The sequence below is a fragment of the Eleginops maclovinus genome, chromosome 12 (assembly GCF_036324505.1).
Source record: "Eleginops maclovinus isolate JMC-PN-2008 ecotype Puerto Natales chromosome 12, JC_Emac_rtc_rv5, whole genome shotgun sequence".
NCBI lineage: Eukaryota > Metazoa > Chordata > Actinopteri > Perciformes > Eleginopidae > Eleginops > Eleginops maclovinus.
This window is the reverse complement of record NC_086360.1, coordinates 20,902,331-20,927,059: the sequence shown is the minus strand read 5'-3', so window position 1 is coordinate 20,927,059 and position 24,729 is coordinate 20,902,331. Positions and strand designations below refer to the sequence as shown.

At 40.5% G+C, this 24,729-nt stretch overlaps 1 protein-coding gene across 2 annotated transcripts in view; it reads right to left on the bottom strand.

Annotated features, from left to right (window-relative positions):
• The window catches only part of si:dkey-40c11.2 (drebrin-like protein A), a 28,163-nt gene extending 9,423 nt beyond the window's left edge, over positions 1–18,740 (bottom strand). The window contains exons 1-4 of one of the 2 annotated variants that reach the window (XM_063898085.1): positions 18,421–18,740; positions 2,087–2,142; positions 1,742–1,854; positions 895–969 (exon numbers count right to left, since the gene is read on the bottom strand). In XM_063898085.1, the coding sequence (XP_063754155.1) occupies positions 895–969; positions 1,742–1,854; positions 2,087–2,142; positions 18,421–18,512 (336 nt within the window). In that variant the 5' untranslated portion in view covers positions 18,513–18,740. Of the gene's footprint in view, positions 1–894; positions 970–1,741; positions 1,855–2,086; positions 2,143–14,338; positions 14,422–18,420 lie in introns of those variants that run through there. The other variant, XM_063898087.1, reaches the window with a different exon arrangement.
• Positions 18,741–24,729: the final 5,989 nt, after the last annotated feature.

Here is a 24,729-nt window from a genome sequence, read left to right as displayed (position 1 = left end):
CACACACACACACACACACACACACACACACACACACACACACACACACACACACACACACACACACACACACACACACACACACTCAGTGGTGTAAGGCGATTGCAGTCTCACAAAATCCCAGTCTCGACTTTCGTCGTTTAAAAAAAAAAAGGGACAAAAAACAAAAAACATTCCACAGATGCTTCTGCAGTTGACTGGGTGATGCCTTTATATGGAAACAAGTTAACCTAGGGGTCAGTTGAACCTCTCATAGTTTGACTGCTACGTTAAATAAACAGTTTGAGGAGCACAGATGGAGAGAGGTTGCAGTGAACATAGAGCTGGACAGAGTTGCTTGTATACTATTCATAAAGAGCACACATGAACTTGAATCATAAAAAATACAGATAGATTAGCTTTTCTCTATTCCCTCTACTTCCTGTCTGTCCTGTCACGACTTGAGTGAGTGGCGGGAATTTGGGTAGCACCGCAAACAATGGAGTTTTTTAAGCCCAAATTTAGCTGTCTCTCCCTGAAAGCAACATGGCAATCACATGACCAACACTGAAACAGAACAGGAAGTGGACTGAGGACAGGAAACTCTCAAAACAATACAAAGTAAACTCCAGTGAGTAAATATAGAGTTTGTGAGCACAAAGTTTAGAGTCCAAGGGTAAAAAAAAGTTAGACAGAAAGGTTTTTGTTTAGCAGGAATTTGGGAAAAACACTGAGTTCCAGGTATGTTATTTTCTTAACCTGGACAGCTGGAGTCTCTCCTGTAACAAAAAATGACACAGCTGCAATTGTGTCATTTTTAATGCACATTTTAATGGAGACCGAACAAATAAGACTAATGGATGAAGCGCACAAGGGTTAGTGATTTATGATTTCGCACGTCATGATGTACTGCACCTTGAAAAAGTTTTTGATGGCTGGAATGTGGCTGGCACATTCTGTCCTGCGGAAGTCATCCACATTTTGGCCGACCTGCAGACAAAGACAGGATGTGGACACTTACATTCATATCATACCTCTTGGAAGGGACTAAAAAAAATTGGTGGGGAAGAGAGGATGAGGAACAATAGGATTCACATTGCTGTTGTATAATCTCTGTTTCACCATTTCGATGGTGAAAACATTGAAGCTCAAATATTAGCTCATTATCGAGTACAATTCAGAGTATATATTATATATTTCACACTGATTTTCTTTAATATGGATGCAATATTATCAATATAACTGCAGATTGGGGTCATTGCAAATCTCTCAGCATTATTTTATTGTAATTATTTTGATCATATATTTTATCAACAAAACAAATGGCAATATAAACCTGCAAGGAGGGCCCTACACTGTTTGACAAATATGAGACATGCCCTGAGACTCATAAAGATTTGTACTACAACAAAGTTATAATACATCCTACCACATGTCAGATACCACATAAGCCCATGTCAAAACAAAACTATAGAATGTAAATAAGTCAAGTAGCTTAGGATTTTCCCCAGAGCCTTTAACAGATTAATGAGTGCATAGAGTTTTCTGTATTTGACGACTTAAGATGTTAAACCCATTACCTTGGAATTGCTTAATGTCTTTGCTAAATCTATATGAAAGCAATTCTGTAAGCACCTCGGTGTACCTGCTGTTTTCACAAGTGTATGTGTCTTCCTGTAATTTCTGCTGCTCTGTGTGTTTGTTTAACATGATAAGCTTGCGCTTGCATGCACTAAGCCCCAGGAGCCAGCCTGCCACTCACCCAGTTGATCATAGCAATCCGAGGGCCTCCTGTCTCCACACTTCCCACTTTGCACAGTCCGTATTGAGGCTTGGAGATGTGAAATTTGCCTGCCAGCTCTGCCATTCCACCCGCTGTTAGATATGAGGGAACAAATAAAAAAGGAGAATGATAGGAGTTTTACAATGACATGATTTGACATTTTCACTCAAAAGTTGTAAGAATGTCGAATATTCTCGAAACACAAGATGACAGGTGTATTCCTTTTAGGCTTAAAGTCAAAATTCTGACAAGTGTCATTCTTTCTAGGGCTTAGAAATACAAAGTTACCATAACAAACATACCACATATTACAATCCATCTTACCTCCTGAGTCAGCCAGCTTGAGCTTGTTGGTGACTCCATCATATGTGAATAATGCCCTGTGGACATACAGACAAAAACACAGGTCAGCTACTGAGAAATATGAGAGACATTTGTATTGATGAGTGTCAACAAAACACAGGATGAACAAAACGACTGCTTGATTAATGTGTGCCTTAAACTTCCATATCCAAGCCTGAGGATCTAGAGGGCTGCGTCCACCATGTGTTCAGTCTTTTATTGTACACAAAGGACACACACAGACCTGCACAGCCAGATGTTTTACTGCACAATTTTGTCTAAGCCATAACACGCTGCAGTGCAAAGCATCTCTACAACACACCAGCAAAAATTAATTCTCTTCAGCTGTGACACAGTTCACTTTTTTCCCCCATGCCCAGAATTCCTTACAGTACATGCGTAAAACAGGAAGGTCAACACAATGACCTTCCTTCATAGTGTTTGCCTCAGATGGATGGCTCCTGACATGTGAAACAAATGCAGGCAGTACTGTTCAAAGCTACAGGGTTTTTGACATTTTGCAGGTGAAAACCTGTCCTACCGCACCCCGCAGTAAGTCAAACTGCAGGTCACCGTGGCAACTCAACAACTCATGATGTGTTACCATGAGATCAGTGAGATACAACTCGACTGCTGAACAAACTAAGCGCAGTGTTGTTTCAAGATGTTAGCTTTGTTGCAATATCTCCAAGGTCTCATCATCAACCAAAGAAAAACAAACCAAAAGACAAAGAGGATTTTTACTTTGGTGCTTTTAAGGCCAAGCGTCTTCCATGTTATCAAAACCAATAGTTCAGAGTCCAAAACGAACCCACGTGCAGTTTGACATGACATGGCTCTAACATAATCCTGAATTATCTGTGTGTTTAAAGCACAACTGGGGGCAAATGTGTGTGTGTGTGTGTGTGTGTGTGTGTGTGTGTGTGTGTGTGTGTGTGTGTGTGTGTGTGTGTGTGTGTGTGTGTGTGTGTGTGTGTGTGTGTAACTTTACGAGCTGGCATGCAGAGAAGAATTGTGTGTTTGTGTGCGGGTGTCTGTGTCTGTGTAAATTTCGCTCTGAAGGACTCCTGGGGTGTGTCAATAACATCTGGAGCGGGGTAGAAAGAGTGTAAGGCTGTGAGCAGCTATTACAAAGGGCCAAAGGTGGTGACTGGTCAGTGTTTGTGGATGTGTGTCTGGAAGAGGAAGTGAATGAGACAGTGAGAATGAGACACAAAGAGGAAAAAGAAGAGTTTGCTTTAAAGATTTTGGCCTACTATTACAACAATCTACAACAAAAACAATTGCAGTTTGGCATCGAGGCTAACTCACTCAGCCTCTCTGAATCACTCTGTTATTTTATTCCTGATACAGCAAGTCTCTGTCTATGCAAAGAACAAAGAGCGACAAAAGTCAATCGGTATGTGTGTGAGTGTGCTGAGGACACAATACCTACATTGTGCGCCCGATTGAGCAAGCTGCCAGCTGACCCTGCATGTGTGAGCAGGCAAGTTAAAAATGTCTTTTATTTATTTCTCTGTTTATGCGAACAGGTGTTAACTGAAAATTCACTGCATCACAAAGCAAAACCAGGGATTTTTAAATAAGATTTCATCAGAATATGAACAAGTCAAACCCTCTTAAGAGCTCACCGGCTTTATATGAGCTTTGTGTCGCCCGGATCATTCACGTCTCCTCTGAGATTAGTCTAGCCACAATAACAGATATAAACAACACACTCTTTTCCCTCATTAGTCTTACCGGCATCCAGAGCTCAGACACCAATCCACAATTACCGATTCCTTGGTCCTTAAGACATTCCTAAAGGTCACCATTCACGAGCAGTCAAGGTCAAAGGTCACAATGCGTCTGAAGGAGTCCTAATTGCATGTGCAAATTCTCCACCCACCTGGAACAGGCTTGCACATGAGGATACACTGTGCTGAGGAGACTCTTTGTTCTGCCAGAGCTTTCACTTGGATGGAATTTGCAAAAGGCATTTTTTCTCCACAGGACTTTACTTAATCCCTGTTTTGGACAAGGTGAGGGGAATTACAAAACCCAAAAACTAGAAAGATATGAAAAAGTATAAGTTTTTTAATGTACAAGTAGGGTAAAGACCTGATCACATTGTACATGTGTTGCCATACTTGACATTGTTAAATCTTCTCTTCTCTTCAATCTGCAGGAAGGACCCAAATCATTGAAATAAACTGGCAAAATAAAGTGTAAAGATGGCCTCAAGGAACAATCCTGAAACTGCTCTACTTTTTCAGTTTTCACAGTTCTTGATATTACATTTTTTTAAATGTTCTTGTACTTTCTGAAAGAGGGGTTAATATCAGATGCTGTGGGAAACCACTGATTCATAATATAGATATGCCAGCAGTGTGGTGTAGTGAGCAGAGGGACAGTTCTCACTAGACAAGACAGTAAGTGTTCAGGTTCACATTTCAAGTATATACCCTACTGAAGTGTCCTTGAGCAAGACAATGAATCCAGAAAGAGTTGTACAGTCCCTCTTGTGTAGCTACACGTCACATCCAAGTAGCCTTTCTCTCTATCTCTCCATTTGATCAGCTTTGTGTCTGTAATGACGAAGCAGCCATACTAAAAAAATATAGTTTCATAACCAACTGAGCAGATAGACCCCCATTCCTTCACACATGTAGCATTCTTGAGAGCTACACTGACTGATGAGAAAAACAGACTCCAGTCCAGACCAAACCCAGCCAAATATGACCTCACCTCTGAGAGAGGGAGGGAGGGAGGGACCGAGTGGGGAGGAAGAGATGAGAAGAGAAAAAAAGCTGGTGGCAAAATCTGAAACGACTTGTTTAAAAGTAACAATAAAATATGTGAGTAATTAGGGCAGCCTGCCACTCAGATATAAAACAAATAAACAGCCTACAGATCTGCGACAGTATAGACAAAGGCGCACATATATAAACACAGACATGCACACGCACACGCACACACACACACACTATGCCAGTATCAATAGGGATTGTTTGTTTTGGACTACTTCAGCCTCTGAAATACCACCAAACATGCAACGCTCTACCATTTCAAGATGGACATAACAGAAGCAGATGGTGAGCTGTGACTGGAAAGGACTTGTTTTCACTTATACAGGCATTGCACTTCACCAGGCTAAACTATGAACCATTAAAGTGTAGTTTTATGTAGAAAATACTTGAACACAAAGTAGTCACTTCTCTTGTATTGTCAAGAGACTTTATAAGAGATTTTTTATTCCTTGTATTCCTATCCAATTGTGTTTTGATCTCGAGTCCCACAACCATATATTTCTCATATTCCTTTGACTTCACCATTCCTACTCTCTTCATATTTTCTGTTGATATCTCACCATCATTACTTCTCTGAATTCATCATCCTGACCCTCGTCTCCTACAACACATATTTCTTGCCCTCCTACTTTAAATCCTGCGGCACAACATACCTCTTTCACAAACCAGAGCAATATCTCATCTTCATCTTTTCTCCCTCGACTCCACACTTATACCCTCTGTGTCTCTGACAGGAAGATCTTGTGGGCTCACGGGTCATTTATTCATTCCACGTTTGCCAGCGGGGGAGATATGAGAGATTTGTGGTTATGCACGCTGTTGCGATATGATAAACTGTGCATGAAGAGAAAGATATGAGAAAACTGATGAGAGGCTGGGAGCTCCCACCAGAATTCACTGCACAGATTACGATCTCCATCAGATCATTATTTTGCTCCTTTCCCCCCCACTGCTCTTCAAGATATTGCACACACATCCCCCAGTGGTCCCACCAACTCATGTAAGGCGTTTGTCAAGACCTGGGATTCAGACAATGTGGTCTTTTGAATGCTTACTTCATGCTCTAACTTCTTTCAGATATTCATAACATCTAGCTTTCAACAAGCCTCCTTCTGTTCATTTCATTTTACATCATATGTTTTTGTTCCCCTCCCCCATCGCCCCCCAACTTTTTACTCCTGGCTCGAAGCTGACCTGGGCTCCCAGTGCTATTTTTAGTCTCTCTGTCTACCTCTCTGGCTGTGTTGGAGGGGGGGAACTCAGAGACGTCCCCTGAGCACACAGCACTCATTTCCTCTCGCCAAACATGGGCAAAAAAAGTCCAGCCAGATTCCACTCCTGAAAAAGTCATTTTTTCCCCCCCTGTCAGGCATGTTACTCATATAGTTTGCATGCGACGACCCCAGTGGTACACACATTCCTCCGTCCGTCTGGACTGCAGAGACATGTGGAGGTTTATGGGTAAGGGTTGAGAAATGAGAGCTAGAGCAAGGGAGTGACGGAATGAGAGTTTTAGAGCTTTAAAGCAGAAGCTAGGAAAAAACGAGAGAATGCCACTACATGTGTCTGACTTGTACAGTGTGTTGCAAGGTGATGCATAACTGTAAACAACATGAGTGAAAAATGTGGCACGGTTAACCACAGGCACGTTCAAATTGTCATGTGGTGATAGATGTTGCTACGGAGCATTAACAAAAAGGAAGAATAAAGAAATGTTCATAAAGATTGATACTGTTCTGGTTATCAAACCCCTACACAAGGCATCGTCTAACATTTTCCACATTCCCCTGTACCTAAAACTGCAGTGACCCGATACATTTCTCACTCTCTGTCCTTCATTAAGTGATGAAACGTGGATGTCAAAATATAAAAGATTGCTGCTGGTGGATGCTTTAATGTGAACACCTTTCAGTGCTTAGAAAGAGTGCCAGATAAAGAAGTCATGTGACAGCGTCTCTTGAAAAGCTGCAAAGGACATTTTCAAAAACAACACTGAAAGAAAAAGCACACAAAAAAGGAATTCTCATACTCATGGCTCGCTGCAGAGGATTCAGTCAGGTGCCCTGCAGAGAGTGGTCTGTATGCACTGTAATCCCCACAGACCAAGCACCGGGGCCCCTTAATACGAGCTGGAGAATGAGGGGGATTGAAACACGGAACCAAGTATCTTAAACGACAACTTAAAATGATCTTAGTGAAATGATATTCCTCTATTTGACTAAATTAAATGCATATTGGTTATTAATTAAATGTTTTGCTCATGGAAGATTTACTGATAAAGTTATAGAGCAGAAAAAAAAAAAAACAATACTTGAGGTTTTTAGATCCTGGCTTTTTTAGGGGGGGGGGGGGTCATAGATGAGCAAGCCAATATCCCTCAAGCTGTGCGTGGTTTATAAGGTAAGGTGTAATATCCCATATGCCCAAACATTTCCCTCTCCCACTGAGATGGGAATCAAGCAATGCCCCATGAGAAGGGCTGTGTATTTAAAACTGACTAGCTGTGCAAGAAAAATAAGCAGAAGCATCATTTTCATTATATATACTGTCAAACTCCAGTCCGCCATATAATGTCCTGTCTAATTCATATATATTATTTAGTCAGAACAGTAGAGCTGGCTCAGGGAGAGGCTTTATGTAAACCTCTGGGAGGCTCTACAATTGGGCATGATGTGATGGTGGTGCCCAACACATAAACCTTGATCCCATAATCAAATGATGCCAAATCCCAATCAACAGCATTTACTGGCCAAGCTGTAAGGATATCCGTTACTGGGAACACCCCCATACAGATTATTTCAGTCAAGCCTAAACTTAGGTTTAATAATTTATAGCAATCGTACTGTGGATGAAAGGCTTATATTCTCTGAGAATAAACACTCAAAAAGTTCCCTTTAACAAAAGGAACAATGCATCTTTAGGAGCCACTATGCTTCAATTAAATTACAATAAACAATCCTGATCTTTAACTTGTGATTAATTCAGGCGCCTGCAGTAATCTTACCACAAAGGAAACAAACAGAAACCTTGAAATAAAAGCTCCACCTTAGGATCTGAGCAACATTAAACTGTAAATCCAACGTGAATCCATATTAATATATTTGATTTGATAATAATTAAATGTCCCATCAGAAGGTTTGCTATTGAGCTAATGTACTATTGTACTTTTAGAACCATAGTGTTTGATGGAAACTACAATAGAACATAACAGAATTACCCATAGTGGTCATTTACTGCCAAAGTTATATTTTAACCCAAAACCGAAACTTGGACTGTTACAGTAGAAATGTGACCCCTTGTTAGTCTAAGTCAGTCCTGTTGTTATTCTTGGATACTTTCTGATCCTGTTTTGGTTATTCATGCCAAAAATGTCAACTATGATTGATTTCTACATGTCTTGAAAAGGAAAACTTAAAGTAGCCTTTACTTTGTCTCCATTAAATATTTGTATTTAGTTTTTAGTTAGTTTGCCATAGCCAGAGAATTGCTTTTGCTGTTGATAAAGCATGTGTTATAAGTCTATATCTACCTATCTGACCCATAAAAACGCTTGCTCAGATCCACCCAATATATAATACTGCCTGATCTGTATAACATTTGAATGGGTGGAGGACACAGCAGACTCCCCTGGAGACTATTACAGACCACTGAAGCTATTTGGCCTGAAGGGAATGGCAAAGTAGAAAAAAATGACAGAGGCGATGGAGTACAAAATTATAAGAGAGAACAGAAAGTGTTGCTAAATTAAATGAAGGAAAACGTGGATGGAAAATTAAAAACAACAGAGTGCATACACAATCAGTGAGTGGGGGGTGAGACTGGATGGAATGCTGACAGGAGGATGGGAGGGAGGAAAATCTCTTTTCTCAGCAAAACACGGAGCCAGAGAAGTTTAGAATATGACAAACTAAACAAATAAGTAATTAAATCAGTGCCAAGAACCAGTGAGAGAAAACAGCCCTCTGTCTCTGGGCTGAGGGAGATGGAAAAGAGCGGGGGATAGACAAAGAGAGAGAGACACACATCAAGCATGCTGCTGTAAAGTAGATGTTGGTCAGTTCATAATGAACAGACACTACATTTAAGGACAAAACGCAGCCTTTACACTTAGTTGGTCCCGTGTTTCAGCCACTAGTGAATCCAAAGATAGCATTAGCCCGTCATCTACAAATATTTTAGCTGTGTGTTCTAACTACACTGCACAAACCCAACTAAATGTATCATTAAGATACATGGGAATTCAACTAAAACGTACTGTGAAAAAATTGAGCGCACATGTACTTATTTCTTTGCCACCAGTTCTTTCTGTGTAATATAATACCAACCATGAAGAAAGCCAGTTTCAGTCTAAGTGTGTGTATCAGAAAGACACAGAATATGCAAACAATGTTTCTAATAGGCCAAGACGTGTTGCACTATTTCCTAAACCCTAAACAGACTGAAGCTTGGAGCAGTTAAGTCTCACTGTTTTTTCTTTTTAGATTCACTGAAATCACAGCTTTCTTTTTCAAAAGGTATAGGAAGTAAATCAATTCAGCAAGAGGAAGCAGTCCAGACCTCCCCTGGTGTATGGTACATACCAGATGTAAGAGCTGACAATAGAAATGATGCAAGCATGTTTAGTCTCAAAGCTCCAACCTAACCATTTTTTTTCTCTTAAGTTAAGACAGCATTGTGTCTGAGATACAATTGTGATGATATCAATGGTTAGGGTTTAATAGTAGATGGTTTTGTAAAGTACAGTGTCATTGCGGGCGTGTGCTCAAGAGTGATGGGCCACATGGTGAGGAATGACAAACCCATTTAGGATGGAGAAAAGTTACTCAAAGATAGGATTCACATGGGGTGAAAGGATGAAAAGCACCAGGGGAGATAAATAAATGAGTCGAGTAAGAGGGACACTTTTAACAATGGAGCACAATGGGAAACAGCCATAGTGTATGAGAGGTTTCCAAGGGGGCACAAGAGTATGTGGATACTGGGGGACAGTCTTGATTGGAGTACCAGCGGTCCTTATGGGGTAAATTGTTATGACTCTTACAGGGAGTTTTATGGTTTGTGTAGTAAAGCGAAGTCTGGACTGAAAGGGAAACCGACATGTTCTTACACCTGACACACAGTAGGATGGACTACATGGAGATGAGAGGAGAGAAAAGGAATGAGCAACAATAAATCCTCTAAATCTGTGGTCTACTGGGATCACTCTGGCATTTCCTGTGCATGTTGTTTCCGCACTGACACACGCACTGACACACGCACTGACACACACACACACGCACTGACACACACACACACACACACACACACACACACACACACACACACACACACACACACACACACACACACACACACACACACACACACACACACACACACACACACACACACACACACACACACACACACACACACACACACACACACACACACACACACACACACACACACACACACACACACACACACACACACACACACACACACACACACACACACACACACACACACACACACACACACACACACACACACGTACGTTATGGGACTATTAAAGTCACATGGCATCTTATCTTTAACCATTTCCTTCGGTTAAACAAAGTAAACTCTCAAGTATCACAGACCCACTTAGACCTCATTTAGCCCGTCTTCTTCTGCCTCTGGTTAAAGCTTTGATCTTCCTCTCTTTCCTCTTCACCCCTCCACCTGCGCTCTCATATTTCCATTTTCTTAGCTCTGTCACTTCAATCATTCTGCTTTTCCACAACTTTTTGTCAAGACCACCCCGTTGAACTTCTCTGCACTCGCTGCCATTATTTCCTCTTTCCTCTCACGTGTTGTGCGTTCTCATCTTGTTATTTCTCTATATTTCTTACCAAGTGTCCTTGCCCATTCAATTTGCCCCCTTTCCAGCCTCCTCAGTCCCTCTGCACTCATCTCCCCCACTTCATTCACTCTCTTAACAAACAACCCAGCTTTCCCAGCGGAGTCGCCAGGACGACAGAGCCCCCCCAACTCTCCTCTTCTACCCACAACACAATTCTACCACCAGCAAGTGAACAAACACAGCAAAAAAAGGAAAGTTCCCAGTCAAGGCCCAAAATGTTAACCCTAAGAATGTCATGACTTTAACCACTGTCCTTCTTGTAACCATGGTGAAGTGGGAGAAATTGTTCAAGTAGCTTGCAAACATGGTGATGATACCGCACAGCGTCAGGACAGCTCTGGGACTGGGAGACGGGTGTGTCCTTATTTCAGTGGCTTAGTGCCAGTCTGTGTGTTGCATGTTAAGGTGTTTGCATGCGTCAATGCACACTTGTAATAAAACATTTATGAAAGTGTCAGAGCATGGGACTGATGATCTCATACCTGGAAAAGTGTTATTAAGAGTCAAATAAATGTTATTGTCTGAGAAAAAAAATGATTGGCTGTCAGATACTGCTTGTGTTGTGCTTGGCAAGTTTCGCAAGAAGACGAGACACAGCAACACAGAACATGAAAAGACATTTCAGCGTGCCTTGGTTACTCTTTTCACAACATTCACTCAGGCTCTGGATTATTCATTAGCCTAGAGATGAAGATGCATAAAATAAGTTGTGGGCACCTACAACCTTTTTTAGATGTCACATGTTTGTTTCTGTTTTTCTGGAATAAAGGAAACAGCAGTGTTATCCCTCCCACAAGGATCTTAAATACATTACCCTCATCAGATGTTATTCTCAGACTATCTTTCCTGAGTTCATTCTTTACTAATTAGAAAGTTGTGTGGGAGCTACTCTGAATGTTGTGGGAGCAAAGCACAACAGAGCACTCTCCTGCTTCAGCACATTGCAATTCAAGCATGGATCAACATTTAAAATCACCCGCATATCTGCAATGCTAGAATATGAGTTGCAATTTATACTGTGAGCGTCTAAAGCTTGGTTTCACAAATAGTATCTTTGGCAAACTTGACAACTCAGACAAAAGGTTTCATTTCTGGTTCATTTTTAAGGCTAAGACATCCCCCAAGTGTGCCTCAGCTGGTTTAGGAACACACACTCATGCGCACACAGACAGCACAGAAACACACAGGCACACACTCTTGCCAAAGTTTACAGAAACACTAAAATACAGATGTTTTTAGACAGCTATCTGACACACCCTTTGAAATACCACTCCATCTGCAACACTCAAGGCCCATTAGTTAGATTAAACAAGCAATTCACCTCGATCCAGCCATTTTTCATAGCATTTGCATGAACGATTTAACTGGCTTTACAAATGCTTGGCCAACACTTTCAAGCAGAGCGTCTCAGCATAGAACTTGAACTGCAAAGAGAAAACAATAACTTATTTGTTGTGTTCACTGTTGTAGGCATAGAAAGGAACCATTTCCAGTGGAAACAATGTGCAGAGGGCATCTGATTTAAGGTCAACGGTTCTGAGGAACTTCAATGAACAAAAGGAGTATTTCATACAAAGGTCAGATCTTGGGACGTCAAAATACTTTGAGCGTTATTGTTCAGAGCCGTCTTTACATGAAATGTAAAACAAAAATAGGGATGTTAAACCTGCAGGATACCATTATATATTGATGGTAACAGCTCTTTTGTGTTCATTTTGAAGAATCTATATGTTGTTAGTTTGGTGTCAATAGAAAATTGACACCAAAAAGAATAACAGTGGCAACTGCAGTGCCACAAAGTCATGAAACATTAATTACCAACACTGTGTTACTTCTATGGGGCAACTACAAGTCACACTGCAACACAGTTTCAGTTTGAGGTCAAGCAAACAACAGTTTGCACACCACACACACACACACACACACACACACACACACACACACACACACACACACACACACACACACACACACACACACACACACACACACACACACCTTCTAAAGTAATGTCTCGTCATGCACGAGACCTACTATTACACTGCAGTTTCATCTTCCCAATGAACCTAAACAATGTTTAAAGGAGCAGTAAGCAGTTGTTTAGTGATTACAGTTTTAACTTTTCTGTAAGTCCATGTAAATAGATATAACAGCCATTATATCCATCATTGTTATCATCTTCCACATGCCACCCACAGACAGGATCACCCAAGGAGCTACTGTATGCTGAGGGCACCCTTTGCAGAAAGCAAAAGCTACACTGGGCTGTTATCAGGCGCAAACCTTGTATCTTTAAAAGGTAAACTGTTAGCTGTATGCAAATGACTTTTGTAATCATTTATGTAACAAGGATATGTCTGTCCCCTGACGGGACACAAAAAAAAATGTGCTTTATTTCTGTCCACACTATATTGCCTTGAATGGCCCACCACTATGGTCAGGACTAGTTGGTTCTCCATGGCTCCAGTGTCAAGCAAGAATAAGAGCCAAGTTCCTGTAATGTTTGGCTTTGTGAAAAGCACTCCCATTTTGGGATTTAAGGGCCAATAAATATTTCAACTAAAATACTTAAAAGCATGTGTTTTTGTTGCCGTTTTCTCACAGCAACAACAAAGTGATAAGCAATAGGATGCATGCTTTTTTGGAACCATGGCAGATCTATGTCAGACATAGAGACAGAGAGTTAGTGAGAAAGGCATTGTTCTTAACATTTGACTTCCTATGTACAGATATTTCTATTTATATCAAGGATCGATCAAACATGTCCTGTTTTTCATTCAGGCTGACAATAACACAGTGTGCGGCCTTTGAAGCCTTATCCTGACAGCCCAAGGAAACCGACCAGACTGCTGTTTTTGTTTGATTTCAGTCAGGTGATCAGAAGAATTTGCTTCAACATAGAAAGCTTTGACAACCTTTACCAAGCTAGATAAGGTTTAGCTACACAAAAGCGTATGTGTCGACAGCTTATTTATTTTACAGTGTTTGTGGATAATTAGGGAACTGAACAAAAAGCAGAACCATGTGCGGGGAAGTTCAGGCAGTGGATTACTGCTGATAACAGTGTGATGATAATGCCTGTTTATCTATAAAACAAGAGAAATGACTTGCTACACATAATCTCCCTCTGAATTCATGACATAGCAGTACACAATCATGTTGCACACTTGAACATAAAGGGAAATACGGACACATCATCACATCAGTGCAACGCTGTCGGCTAGGTCTAATTAATGATACCTGTATAAACATTCATGTAGCCTACACTTTTAAACTTGCGTAACAAATAAAATACCATGTCCACGTGTTCTCTAACCCGAGGAACACAGGGACTGAGAATAATATACACTTTCATTTTAGCAAGCTATAAGTTGTTACACTACTCATCATAGGCTACTAGCGGACAGGTGGATTACTGTTGCACATTTGTCTTTTAACTAACTGGTAGATCAACGATAAAACTCCAATTTAAATCTCAAATCGGCATAACCGCTCATCCATTACACTCGCGCGTTCATTGCACATCTGAGTCACTACTTTTTAAACACCTTTGCTTACCTGGAAATACAGAAAGACAGTGATCCGACTGCTAAACAGCAGGATATTTTCGGCTCGGTCTAATTACTGATCCCTCTGCCCCTTCTGCGTCTCACCCGTAGCACCCCTGAGCTGCCCTAACTAACTGCCTGAGTGAGTTTGACCATAAATTAACCAACTAAAAATAATATTTGCATTGCATATGATCATACTGTATATTAGATCATATGGTTAATAAAATACAACAAATTCAAAAGTGCCCGAAAATTATACAGTTTCAATGTACATTAACATTCCATTGTCAATTAATAGGCCTAACAATACTGTGTGTCTCTCACCTATACCAAGCAGAAGCACTTAAGCATATGAGTACACAAAATGACAGCTAGCTTACTTTCCTCCCTCCTGTCCTCTCCCCAAAACCACAGGTGTAGGCCTATTCCATGTAACTTTAGACCCAGGAACTCTTTAGGTCTTGGTTAATCATGCATGAGCCTGTGGAAATGTTGGCAAGTAGCAGCAGCACAAACACCCCGGGCCGACATTGAAATAAAGGCACCTCCATTTATCAACGGGAAGGTGCTTTTAAAAAATATCAGACGCCTGGAAAGGAGAGGATATTGTGTTGCTTCTTAAATGATATTGGGTAAAAGTCAGTGCTTGAGTGTCCCTTAGACACAACCTTAAAAGGAAAGATGAGTGAAGGTACAAATTAAAAATAAATTATCCATAGCTGAATAATTGATGTATTCAGAGGGTTAAATAACATGTTTTATTATACTCTAAGATTATTTTTGGAACAGCTGCAAAATAACAACGATTTGGAAATACGATATTTCTGAAATTAAGTTGTCAAAGCTGCATTTATTTTTCAAAATAATACCTTTTAGGCATTTAGGTTAATTTGTGACCACAATCACAAACAATTATCAACATCTAACATCTATTTCTTCTTAACTACTATGGAAGTTATTAGAGTTTCAAACCAATGAAAAACTGTCTTTACCTGTTAAAGTTCAACCTGGGTACGACTAGTAAATGGTTTTGATTGAATAATCGTGCATGCAATGTAAGTACCAGGTTGTCTTTATTAAATATGGCTAAAGAACATTTCATTTAAGTAGACTTTCAACTTCGACTGAATGAAGACGAGATTGACTGGTCTCTTAATACTAAAGAGAAGTCTAAACAGAATCACTCAGTTACTACAATGAAATCTGATATTTACTTTATGTGTCACCGACTGGTGACTGACTGTATAATTCCTGGGAGAGAACATAATGAAACACTTACAGCACACATTATCAAAGTGTGGACAGCAAGAAAAAGGGTTGATGAAAAAGGTGTGTTCCAAATCCCTAAGATGCCTGGATACAGCCCACACCCAAGTCAAAAAAAGGTTTAACTGCTCCACAACTTAATAAAAATACATCTGATATGCTTCGCAAGGCTGAAACAATGCTGTAAACATACCCCAAACTAATTCACCCCCCCTCTTTATCATGCTTGGCTAAGTTGGTGCTGCATTTTATTTGATACTTGGAAGGAGGACACCTCTGGTAGTGGAGGCAGCTTTGGTCTTATTGGCTAATATGAATCTGTGTAAAATGTGTAAAACCAACAACTCACCGAAATATTTTATTGAATTGAATTTTGAGCTATTCATTTTGGTTTGAACTAGACCTAATTCATTATTTCTACTGCTGAGAATAAAAAGTATTTTCTGTTGAGTTATTAGTCAGTGTTTTGGCAGGAACATATTTCTTTTTCTTTCTGTCTCTTAAAGAACACACTAACACAAAACACACGTAGACAGTGCATGTTTCCAGCCTACGAGTGAGACACTTTGTAGTACTCCATGGTCTGGAAGTCTTAGGAGAGACCTCCAAGGCTGTATGTTGAGCAGAGAGGTCTGAATGAAGAATGCATTGAAATTGCTCCTCTTTTCTGTCTCCCCCACAAAGGGTCTGTTTCCCATTCAGGACACAAGGCCATTAGATAATACACATAGGACCTCAAGGCCACACAGTGAGGGCGGGATCATTCAACAAAACAAGACTCCTACCACTCTCCATGCAAACTTCTCGACGCCTCTGACTCCTTTAATAGTCTCTGCAGGATGCATATGCACATCAAGAGACAAATATATTCCCAAGCTCACATGCACGTAGAAACACACGCACACACACACACTCTTGGTTGGTGTCTTTTCCGGGGTTTTGACAGTGGGAATCATGACATCATCATGTCCCCCTACTTCTCTATTCAGTCTCAGCAGAGTTACTTCGCCCTCCAAAGTGGGCGGAGTAAATGTTGGGGGATTTCTCTCCCTCTTTTCTTTTTATTCTGTTGTAAACTAAACCAAACACGTACTTGTGGTGGATAGAAGCACATGTATGTGTGTTTTTGTTTGTGTGTATTGAGATTTGTGTCTATGTGTTTCACAGGCTGTGGGTTGGCAGAGACACAATGCAGATCTGTTGTTCCTTGAAACTTTAGGGAAATGGTCTCCAATGAGAAACTGCTGGATCAGTGATGTATCAATGTGAAATGTTGCATGGGACAAAACTAGTGATACTGAACATGGAAACTTTTAAACATTTTCCAAACGCTAGAAAGAATGGAAACTAAGCTTGTTCTGCCTGGATGGGAAACTTATTTCCACCCCATTCATGAAGATGTCAAATTTCAACTTGCAAAGTTAACCCATAGTGTTCTGAGTACTATTGACTTAAGTCTGCATGACGTCATGTGAAAAGAAGAAGGTATGGAGATTATGGGATGTGAACACTGTGGCAGCGAGAAACAGAGCTTGACAGAATCAGTCCTCATCCACACGAGTGTGTGTGTGTGTGTGTGTGTGTGTGTGTGTGTGTGTGTGTGTGTGTGTGTGTGTGTGTGTGTGTGTGTGTGTGTGTGTGTGTGTGTGTGTGTGCGGGTTAGGCCTTGGCCTGTTTCGCTAAACTATAACTTCATCAAGTGTAGTGGATGCATGGAAAGTGTGGGGTCATTGTATAACTAATTATCTCTGTTCTAACAGAGAATAGCCAATGACATCATGTCTATAGCTGGAGATGAATACACCACACATAGAGGAGGAGAAATTAAGAAAGAAGATGAGACAGGGAGAATGCTATTGTTTGGAAAGATGGATAGCTCACCATAGTTACATGCCAGACAAACCTTGTGACAAAAGAAATGAGCCAAGCGTCAGGTGATAGGGTAACAGCAGGACGTGGTCTCATATTTTGCCAGAGCAAAATGAATGAAACATTTCAAGTTCTCATATTCAGTATCTACGAATCATCAAGTCGTTGAAAATGCAAACAGTTAACTATTGTGTTGTTTTTACTCAAATTGCAGTGTGAATAATGGTTAATCTTTCATATAGTTCTCATCCATACCGTTTACCCATTGACATTTCAGTAGTTGATCAAAATTGCAATTATTATTATTGGTTAGTTATGTGGATGGTACTAATGCATGCATTCTATGTTGTCTGTCAAATTTAAAGAGCCTCTCCCTGAAAGACAACTCCTGTCAGAGATCAGCACATCAGCAGAAACATGATCCTCGGCACAAAGAATGAAGCCTCACAGCTCCTGGGGGAGAATAGCAAAGTCATGGAGCGCACGACCTATTGGGCTGCAGGCCGCCGGCCAGGTGGTGAGCTCTGAGCCACACCACCAGCCGCCTAGCGTGCGTAATGGACGGCAATCCACACCAGCTCTCGGAGTGGATGGGGGGAGTCTATACACCGCTGTGCTACTAAACCAACCTGCATGCATATGTCATTACTGTACTTGTAAAGAAAGTCCAGGTTGCGTGCTGTGTCTGTACTGCCACCTTCGTCTCCCTTATTGGATTAGTTGTAATGAAGCCTCTGCTTACGCAACAGCGAGCCTGCGTTAACCGCTATAGTACTCACTCAGTTAAACAAGATGGAGAAAATAAAAGTTGTATTAAAGTTACTTATTCCTAATTTACCAATATAATGACGAATACTTATTAAGTTGGCTTTAAATGCTATAAGTCAAGATGCATGCGAATAGCATTCTGGTATGACAGATAGAAATAATTTAGTTCAAGAGAGCTATGTTTACCAGTTGGTGGAGGAACGGGGGTTAAGGATGTCTTCTTTAGCCGTGAGCAACGACAGGCTGTAGGTATCAAGGTTGACCGTCTGCTTGCTCATGATGGTAAAAGTTTCCCGACCACTCCCGCAGCTTCTATCTTCACTTGTCCCGACGGTTTTCGGGTCGTAGTATCTGATTAAAAACAGCCACAGCGGAACACTGAAGGTCGTTCACAGCCGAGAAAACAGCAGTAAAGTTGTGCAGGTTCATGCAATGTGAGATTAAGTTCCAAATTGGAGCGATCTGTGCAGGCGCTGCTCACTCACAGCGTGGAGGAGACTGTGACTGCACACTGGTCTTTGTGCAGCGGGGTAGAATACGTTTTCACTATAAAGCCCCACCTCCCGTTGAGAGAGTGGAAAGCATAATGACTTCACTAGCTGGGTCATTTGGAGGAAACGCAATTGCTCAGCAAAACGTACAGATCATAACTGTCTCGTGCATCCAGTTTATCTTGATATTCACTCAATAAACTCTGGTATTCTGTCAGCCAAAGAACATTTGATTAAATGATGATTTTTATTTTATTTTTATTATAGTTATGGTTGATTTTCAAACAACATTAGTGGCTTATCTTTTGATTCAAATCACAATGTCATTTGCTGATGTGTGTTAGATACACTGGCAGAGCAGCAGCTTAGGATCTGTCAGTCTCTTTTTGTCTCCTTTTTGTACCTTTGAATTGGCCCCCACTGACCCTTGGCATACTCCAGAAAAGTCACTTACAGTGCAGGCAATCTCTGAACCAGACAGAGATGGACCGACTTCATGGGAACTGAGTCTGAAGCAGACTGCACATAAAAACAGGGCTGTTTCAGTGTTTGAGAACGGCTGGGGGTCTGTTCAATGGCTGCCCAAGAGTGACACATACATACTAACTGCCACAGGCTTGCTCACACAAGCACACACACAAACACACACACATGCACTATACACACGCAAGCACACACTGACACTGATGTTGGACTGAGGGTCAGTGGCATGGGGGCTTAAGATCTTGGATTATGGGAATGTTCCTGAGCTCTGTAATTTACTTAACAGCCATTCTTAGATAATCCAGGACAGATGTAGGGGATAAAAGTCACAGGTTTGTATTTTCTGGTGTGCCAGGCTCTGGCTGTATTTAGCCTAATGACATTTGAATTCAGATCTCTTTTTCTATAATTTCAAACACAATGCCATGCTTTGCATTGCTACGATTGATCTGAAAACAGTTCACAGTGGCTGATGAGTAATCCTCTGGTGAATATTGGATTGACTCAGTCACTCGGCACTATCACTTGTGAAAATAACTATTTCCTTTTAAGGCAAAGAGTTTCCATTTCATTTGTAGTCATCTTCCTTGGGAATATTATTCATCTTTAAGATTGCAACGGTTTCGTATAGAGTATAGACTGCAAATAAAAAGCATTATTTAAGCATAATTGTATTAATTCGATTAGAGAAGGGAAGCAAAAAATAAAAGTAACATTATTTTTCGAAGATGTAAAAATAGTGACACAACTCTGGCACAATGTCAGGCCAAGCTTCTTTTGTTTGGAAAAAGTATACATTTTTATCCTTAAAGCTCATGTCTGGTAAACCCTTATATTGTAAGTTGTGTGAAAAATGTCGCACTAGTTGTGTAAGCAAGCACACAGATTCTTGTGTTTGGGCCAAAGCTTGCATGCCAAAGGGACAGGGGGCATGACATCCCCATGCCGCTATTATTCTTACAACTTCCTGCTATTAGAGGATCTCCTGCCCTTCCAGCCTCTTAGCTCTTCACAGTGGATGTGAACTGCAGTGCTGTTATGCTCCACTTCAGAGGACTTTGGCATTTCCTTTGCTGGGGTGCGGTGGCAGCTGTTGTTGGAGATGGGGTCTAAATGTGGGAATGATTGTATGTCCAGTGGGGATTTGGAGATGTGTGTGTTTTGTGTGCTAGTGGGGATTTTCTCCTTATTTACTGAAACTCTTCTAATTGCCACAGGCTTTTTGTTCAGCATCCTGCCTTCCTGACATAGTCTAAACTAACAGAGTGTGGGTCACAAAGTGTTGAGTGGCCCAGTCACACGCAACATCCTCTCACCGTCTCTAAGACCGCTTTTAAATCTCCACTCTTCAGCAAGTCCCTGAGACAATTCATTCATACAATTCACTTTAACAAGTTATTTTTCATGTGACTGTTGCTCTAATAAAGCTTGGCATTACATAACATACAACAAATTCTCGCCCTCCATCTCTACAAAATAACATTTAGCCTCTGAATACACTTTTGCCTCTGAACTAACCACTTAGGCATGAATTGGTCCAAATCCTGTTTTCCATGCGGCATGGCTTGCATGGCAGGTTTATGTGTGCTCAGACATAATGGCTGGAGTCAAAAGGTCAGAGATGTGTTTGGGTTGAGGGGTCACAGCTTGAGCTTTGTCCCCTTGTTGTCCAATACTTCTCTAATAACATGTTCTCAACTTCGCCCCTCTGCATGAAAGGCCAGTATCGACCTTCTTTTTATGTGTGAGCATGTGCTTTCATATTTGCGTGTATGAACAGTTGTAATCTTCTGTTCAAGTTGTCATAAATACAGCCTTTCCTATGACTTATCCCATCGTCTTGTAAATGTGCTGTTTTACAGCCTGAACAGCTGGAATGTGTCCTACCTTTTAAGTACCTTATGTGCCAGTTGTATTTCAAACAAGTCAGACTTTGCTGCATATCGTGCTATTTATTCATCCCATGGAAACCATCAAGCAATGTCGCTTGTGTAAACCACAAAAGGCACTTCAACTATTTCATGTTTTATCACTCATATGTACATTTTTCTTCCTTCCTGCTTTTTTCATTAATGATTTCAAGAATTAAGGAATAAAGCTTTGTCGTAGGAAGTAAATCTTTTTTCAATCATCAGAAAATGTATGTTTGCAATATGATGTAACTTAGTAAAAAGTGTTCGACTTGCCTGACAAATCTTTCAAAACTATGAATGTTGGTGAGGTTACCAATTGGCAATGATACAAGTGAGTGGGAGTTTGTCACGAGTGTTTTGCACTCATTTATCTGAAAGCTGAAACATACCAGCAGATGCATACCTGAAACATACCAGCAGATGATATTTGCTCGATAAAAAGCCAGAGAAGCATCAGAGACAATAGGCAAAGTTGGAAACAAAGGCACTTGTAGGAAAGAGAAAAAAAAGACACAATGAACTAATACACATCACGGTCAAACATACTCTTTTTGTGAGCATGTGTGTGTGTGTGTGTGACAGAGAGAGAGAGAGGTCTGCACATTTTCTTTGAATCTGGGTGTCTTCTCATCGGGTTCCAGGTGAGATCACTACTCAGCTATGCGCCTTCACAACACATTTGAGATATCTTTCCCTTGAGCCTCAGTGTGTGTGTGTGTGTGTGTGTGTGTGTGTGTGTGTGTGTGTGTGTGTGTGTGTGTGTGTGTGTGTGTGTGTGTGTGTGTGTGTGTGTGTGTGTGTGTGTGTGTGTGTGTGTGTGTGTGTGAGAGAGAGAGAGAGAGTCTTTATTTGCATGTGTGAAATTTGTGCAGTTTGTGCACATTCTTTGTAAACATGAACACTGGTACTGAAAAAAAGGCATTCTGCTTAACTCTCACCTTGACTGATTCAAACTTAATAAACATAACCTTGTTATCACCTCAGGTTTTTCAGGTTGCCTTGCAAAAAGTGAAATATGACAAGTAATAACAAATGGCAGGGTTATGCAGAAATAAAAAGAGACCACAAATCTTTGTTAAAAAAGGAACTCCACGTCCGCCTCCATTACGAAACAGGCCTTAAATTAGACCATGGTGTCAGGATGATAAAGTATTCATAAACTTTACTCTTAGAGGCCTTGATTTAGAGGTGTGTGCATGTGTGCGTGTGGGGGGGGCAGACAGCTTTGTTTATGGATTAGAGCTTCGGGAGGTCTGGACCAACAGCAAGTAGATGAGATTAGACAACACTTATAAGAAGTAAAAAAGGGTAGGAATGTGTCAGTCACTCCTTAACCAAGTGACCTCATTTCTAAGTTTAGGATCACTTTTTGGTCAACTTTTATACAAAATGTCCATGGAGTCTGTGATTTTGTATGTGTGTGAGTTTGTGATTGTAGCCATGGAAGCTTTGAAGCTCTGAAAATACAATCCTGCCCTTGATCAGCTAAGTCTATGAACATTACTTAATGTGCTGTGCTCAAACATCCTGTCTGATATTAAAAGTGTCTTCCCAATCCTCCATCATATTCTACAAGGCCTCAAGATTCATTTATTTTTAGCTTCTATCCTATCTGTATGGCCAATGAAGATGCCTGACTCATTCACAATCTGTGCTATTAGACAGTGTTTTGTCTTTTGCTTTTAGATTCAGATCTTCTGATCTACTCCCAGGGGAGACCTGGTAAATGAGGGCCAGATGTTGTGATGTCAGCCCGTGTCTGTGAATCTTTAACTGTGTTCTACGATGCTGCGGTGCGAGAGGAGGGGCAAGGTTGTTGGGAAACTTGAACACAGCTTAAAGATCAAACAGCTGACCCAGCATAAAGGTCTGTAATCAGTGTTCAAACTGATGCTCATGACCATGGATGATGCTGAGGTCTCCGCTGCAGAACACCCTCTAGTAAATGTCTCAATTTACTAGAGAATAAGAGGGAAAGTGGTGTGCGTCATTGGTTGTTAAGGCGTTTTAATGCAGGTTTACTGCTGTGCTTTCCCGGGAGTGTGATTGTAACACACATGCAAACACATGTGTTGTGATGGCATATGGACACACATGTTCCATTTCCCACAACCGCCATCCTACCTCATCACCCTACAAAAGTTTCTCATCATCAGCCACATCACTAAACATCACCATGGCAACACTCGGCCCACTCCCCCATGTTTCTGTGGCTTTCTGGGATCCCTTGGCAGACTTGTTCTATTAAAAGTCTCTGCTCACAGCATGTTGATCTTGATGATGCATGTGCTGAAGGAGCCCCTGCATGAGAGTTGCTGATTCAGTCTGATTCAATTTCAAGTAAATTTCAAAAGACAATAAACATATAAACAAGTATAATTCCAACAACATTTGGAGGACATCTTTTAATATTACCACTGAGCAAATAATGCATTGATGAAAGGGCAGAGGATGATTTTGGCTTGTTTTTCCAAATTGTATTTGAATTACAATCAAAATCAATAAAGGATGTAGATGTAAATGCATATTTACATCTACATCTCAACAGGAAATAATTCTGGGAACTTACTTGTCAATTTACCATCTCTTTCTTTTGGGCATGTGCAAGGGCCTAAACCTTATTTTGGGTATTGTTAATCATTCAAACAATCCCCTACTTATCGTAGAGAGATTGCAGAAGACCTTTAACTGCTATGCCCTGGGTTTCAATGCAACCTTAAATGTTTTATGATACTTTTTTAAATTTTAGTCACAAAAAACAATATAAAATGTGAGACCCTGAAAGATATACGACAGGGTTTTCATGAAAATGAAAAACTACAATAGCTTATTATGTATCTGGTTGGATTAGTCTCAATATAAACGTCTTACTGTGAGATATAGAATATAGGTTTTCGATCTATTCCCCAAAAATATTTTATTACATGAATCATAGCACATTGTGTTTATGTCCACTAGGGGGCACAGTTGCATCACACTTGAGTTGTTTGTAAGTTTGCATGCATTGTGGGAGACTTGGGGTTGAGGATGACAAAAGAAAATCACAGTAGTGGGATCTCCAGTTGTTTCGGTTTTCCTTTCCAATATTTTAGACTTTGATATGTTGAACGAGTAAGAGACATTTTCTGCAATATCGTTTTGCCAAAAATCCACCATCACTTGCACAGGAACTTATCTTACTTTTCTTTCTATTTACTTTTATCAATTCAAATGTCCTCCTTTATGAATAAATGTGATGGTGAGATCTGTGAATGCTTAAAAAAGTTATTCCTTATGATATATCAGTCAAATATTACAATTGATTATTGATGATGTTTTGTTTTAAAACAGTGTATGTAGGAGGTGAGAGTTGATTGTTGATGTTATTTTGGATGTAAATGTTTTATATTGTTCTGTAACGATAGAATGATCACCAACAACACTGAGACCTCAGCACCAACTAGAAGGAAGCCTCAGCCTCAATGGGTCTTAATCTAATAAAGGTTAAATGATGCACTTGAATACTGAAATTGAGTATTATTAAGCTCCGAAAAAAACAGACGTTGATATCAGAAAGACATAAATTATGCATAAAAACATAATAAAAACAAATACATCGGACAAGTTCA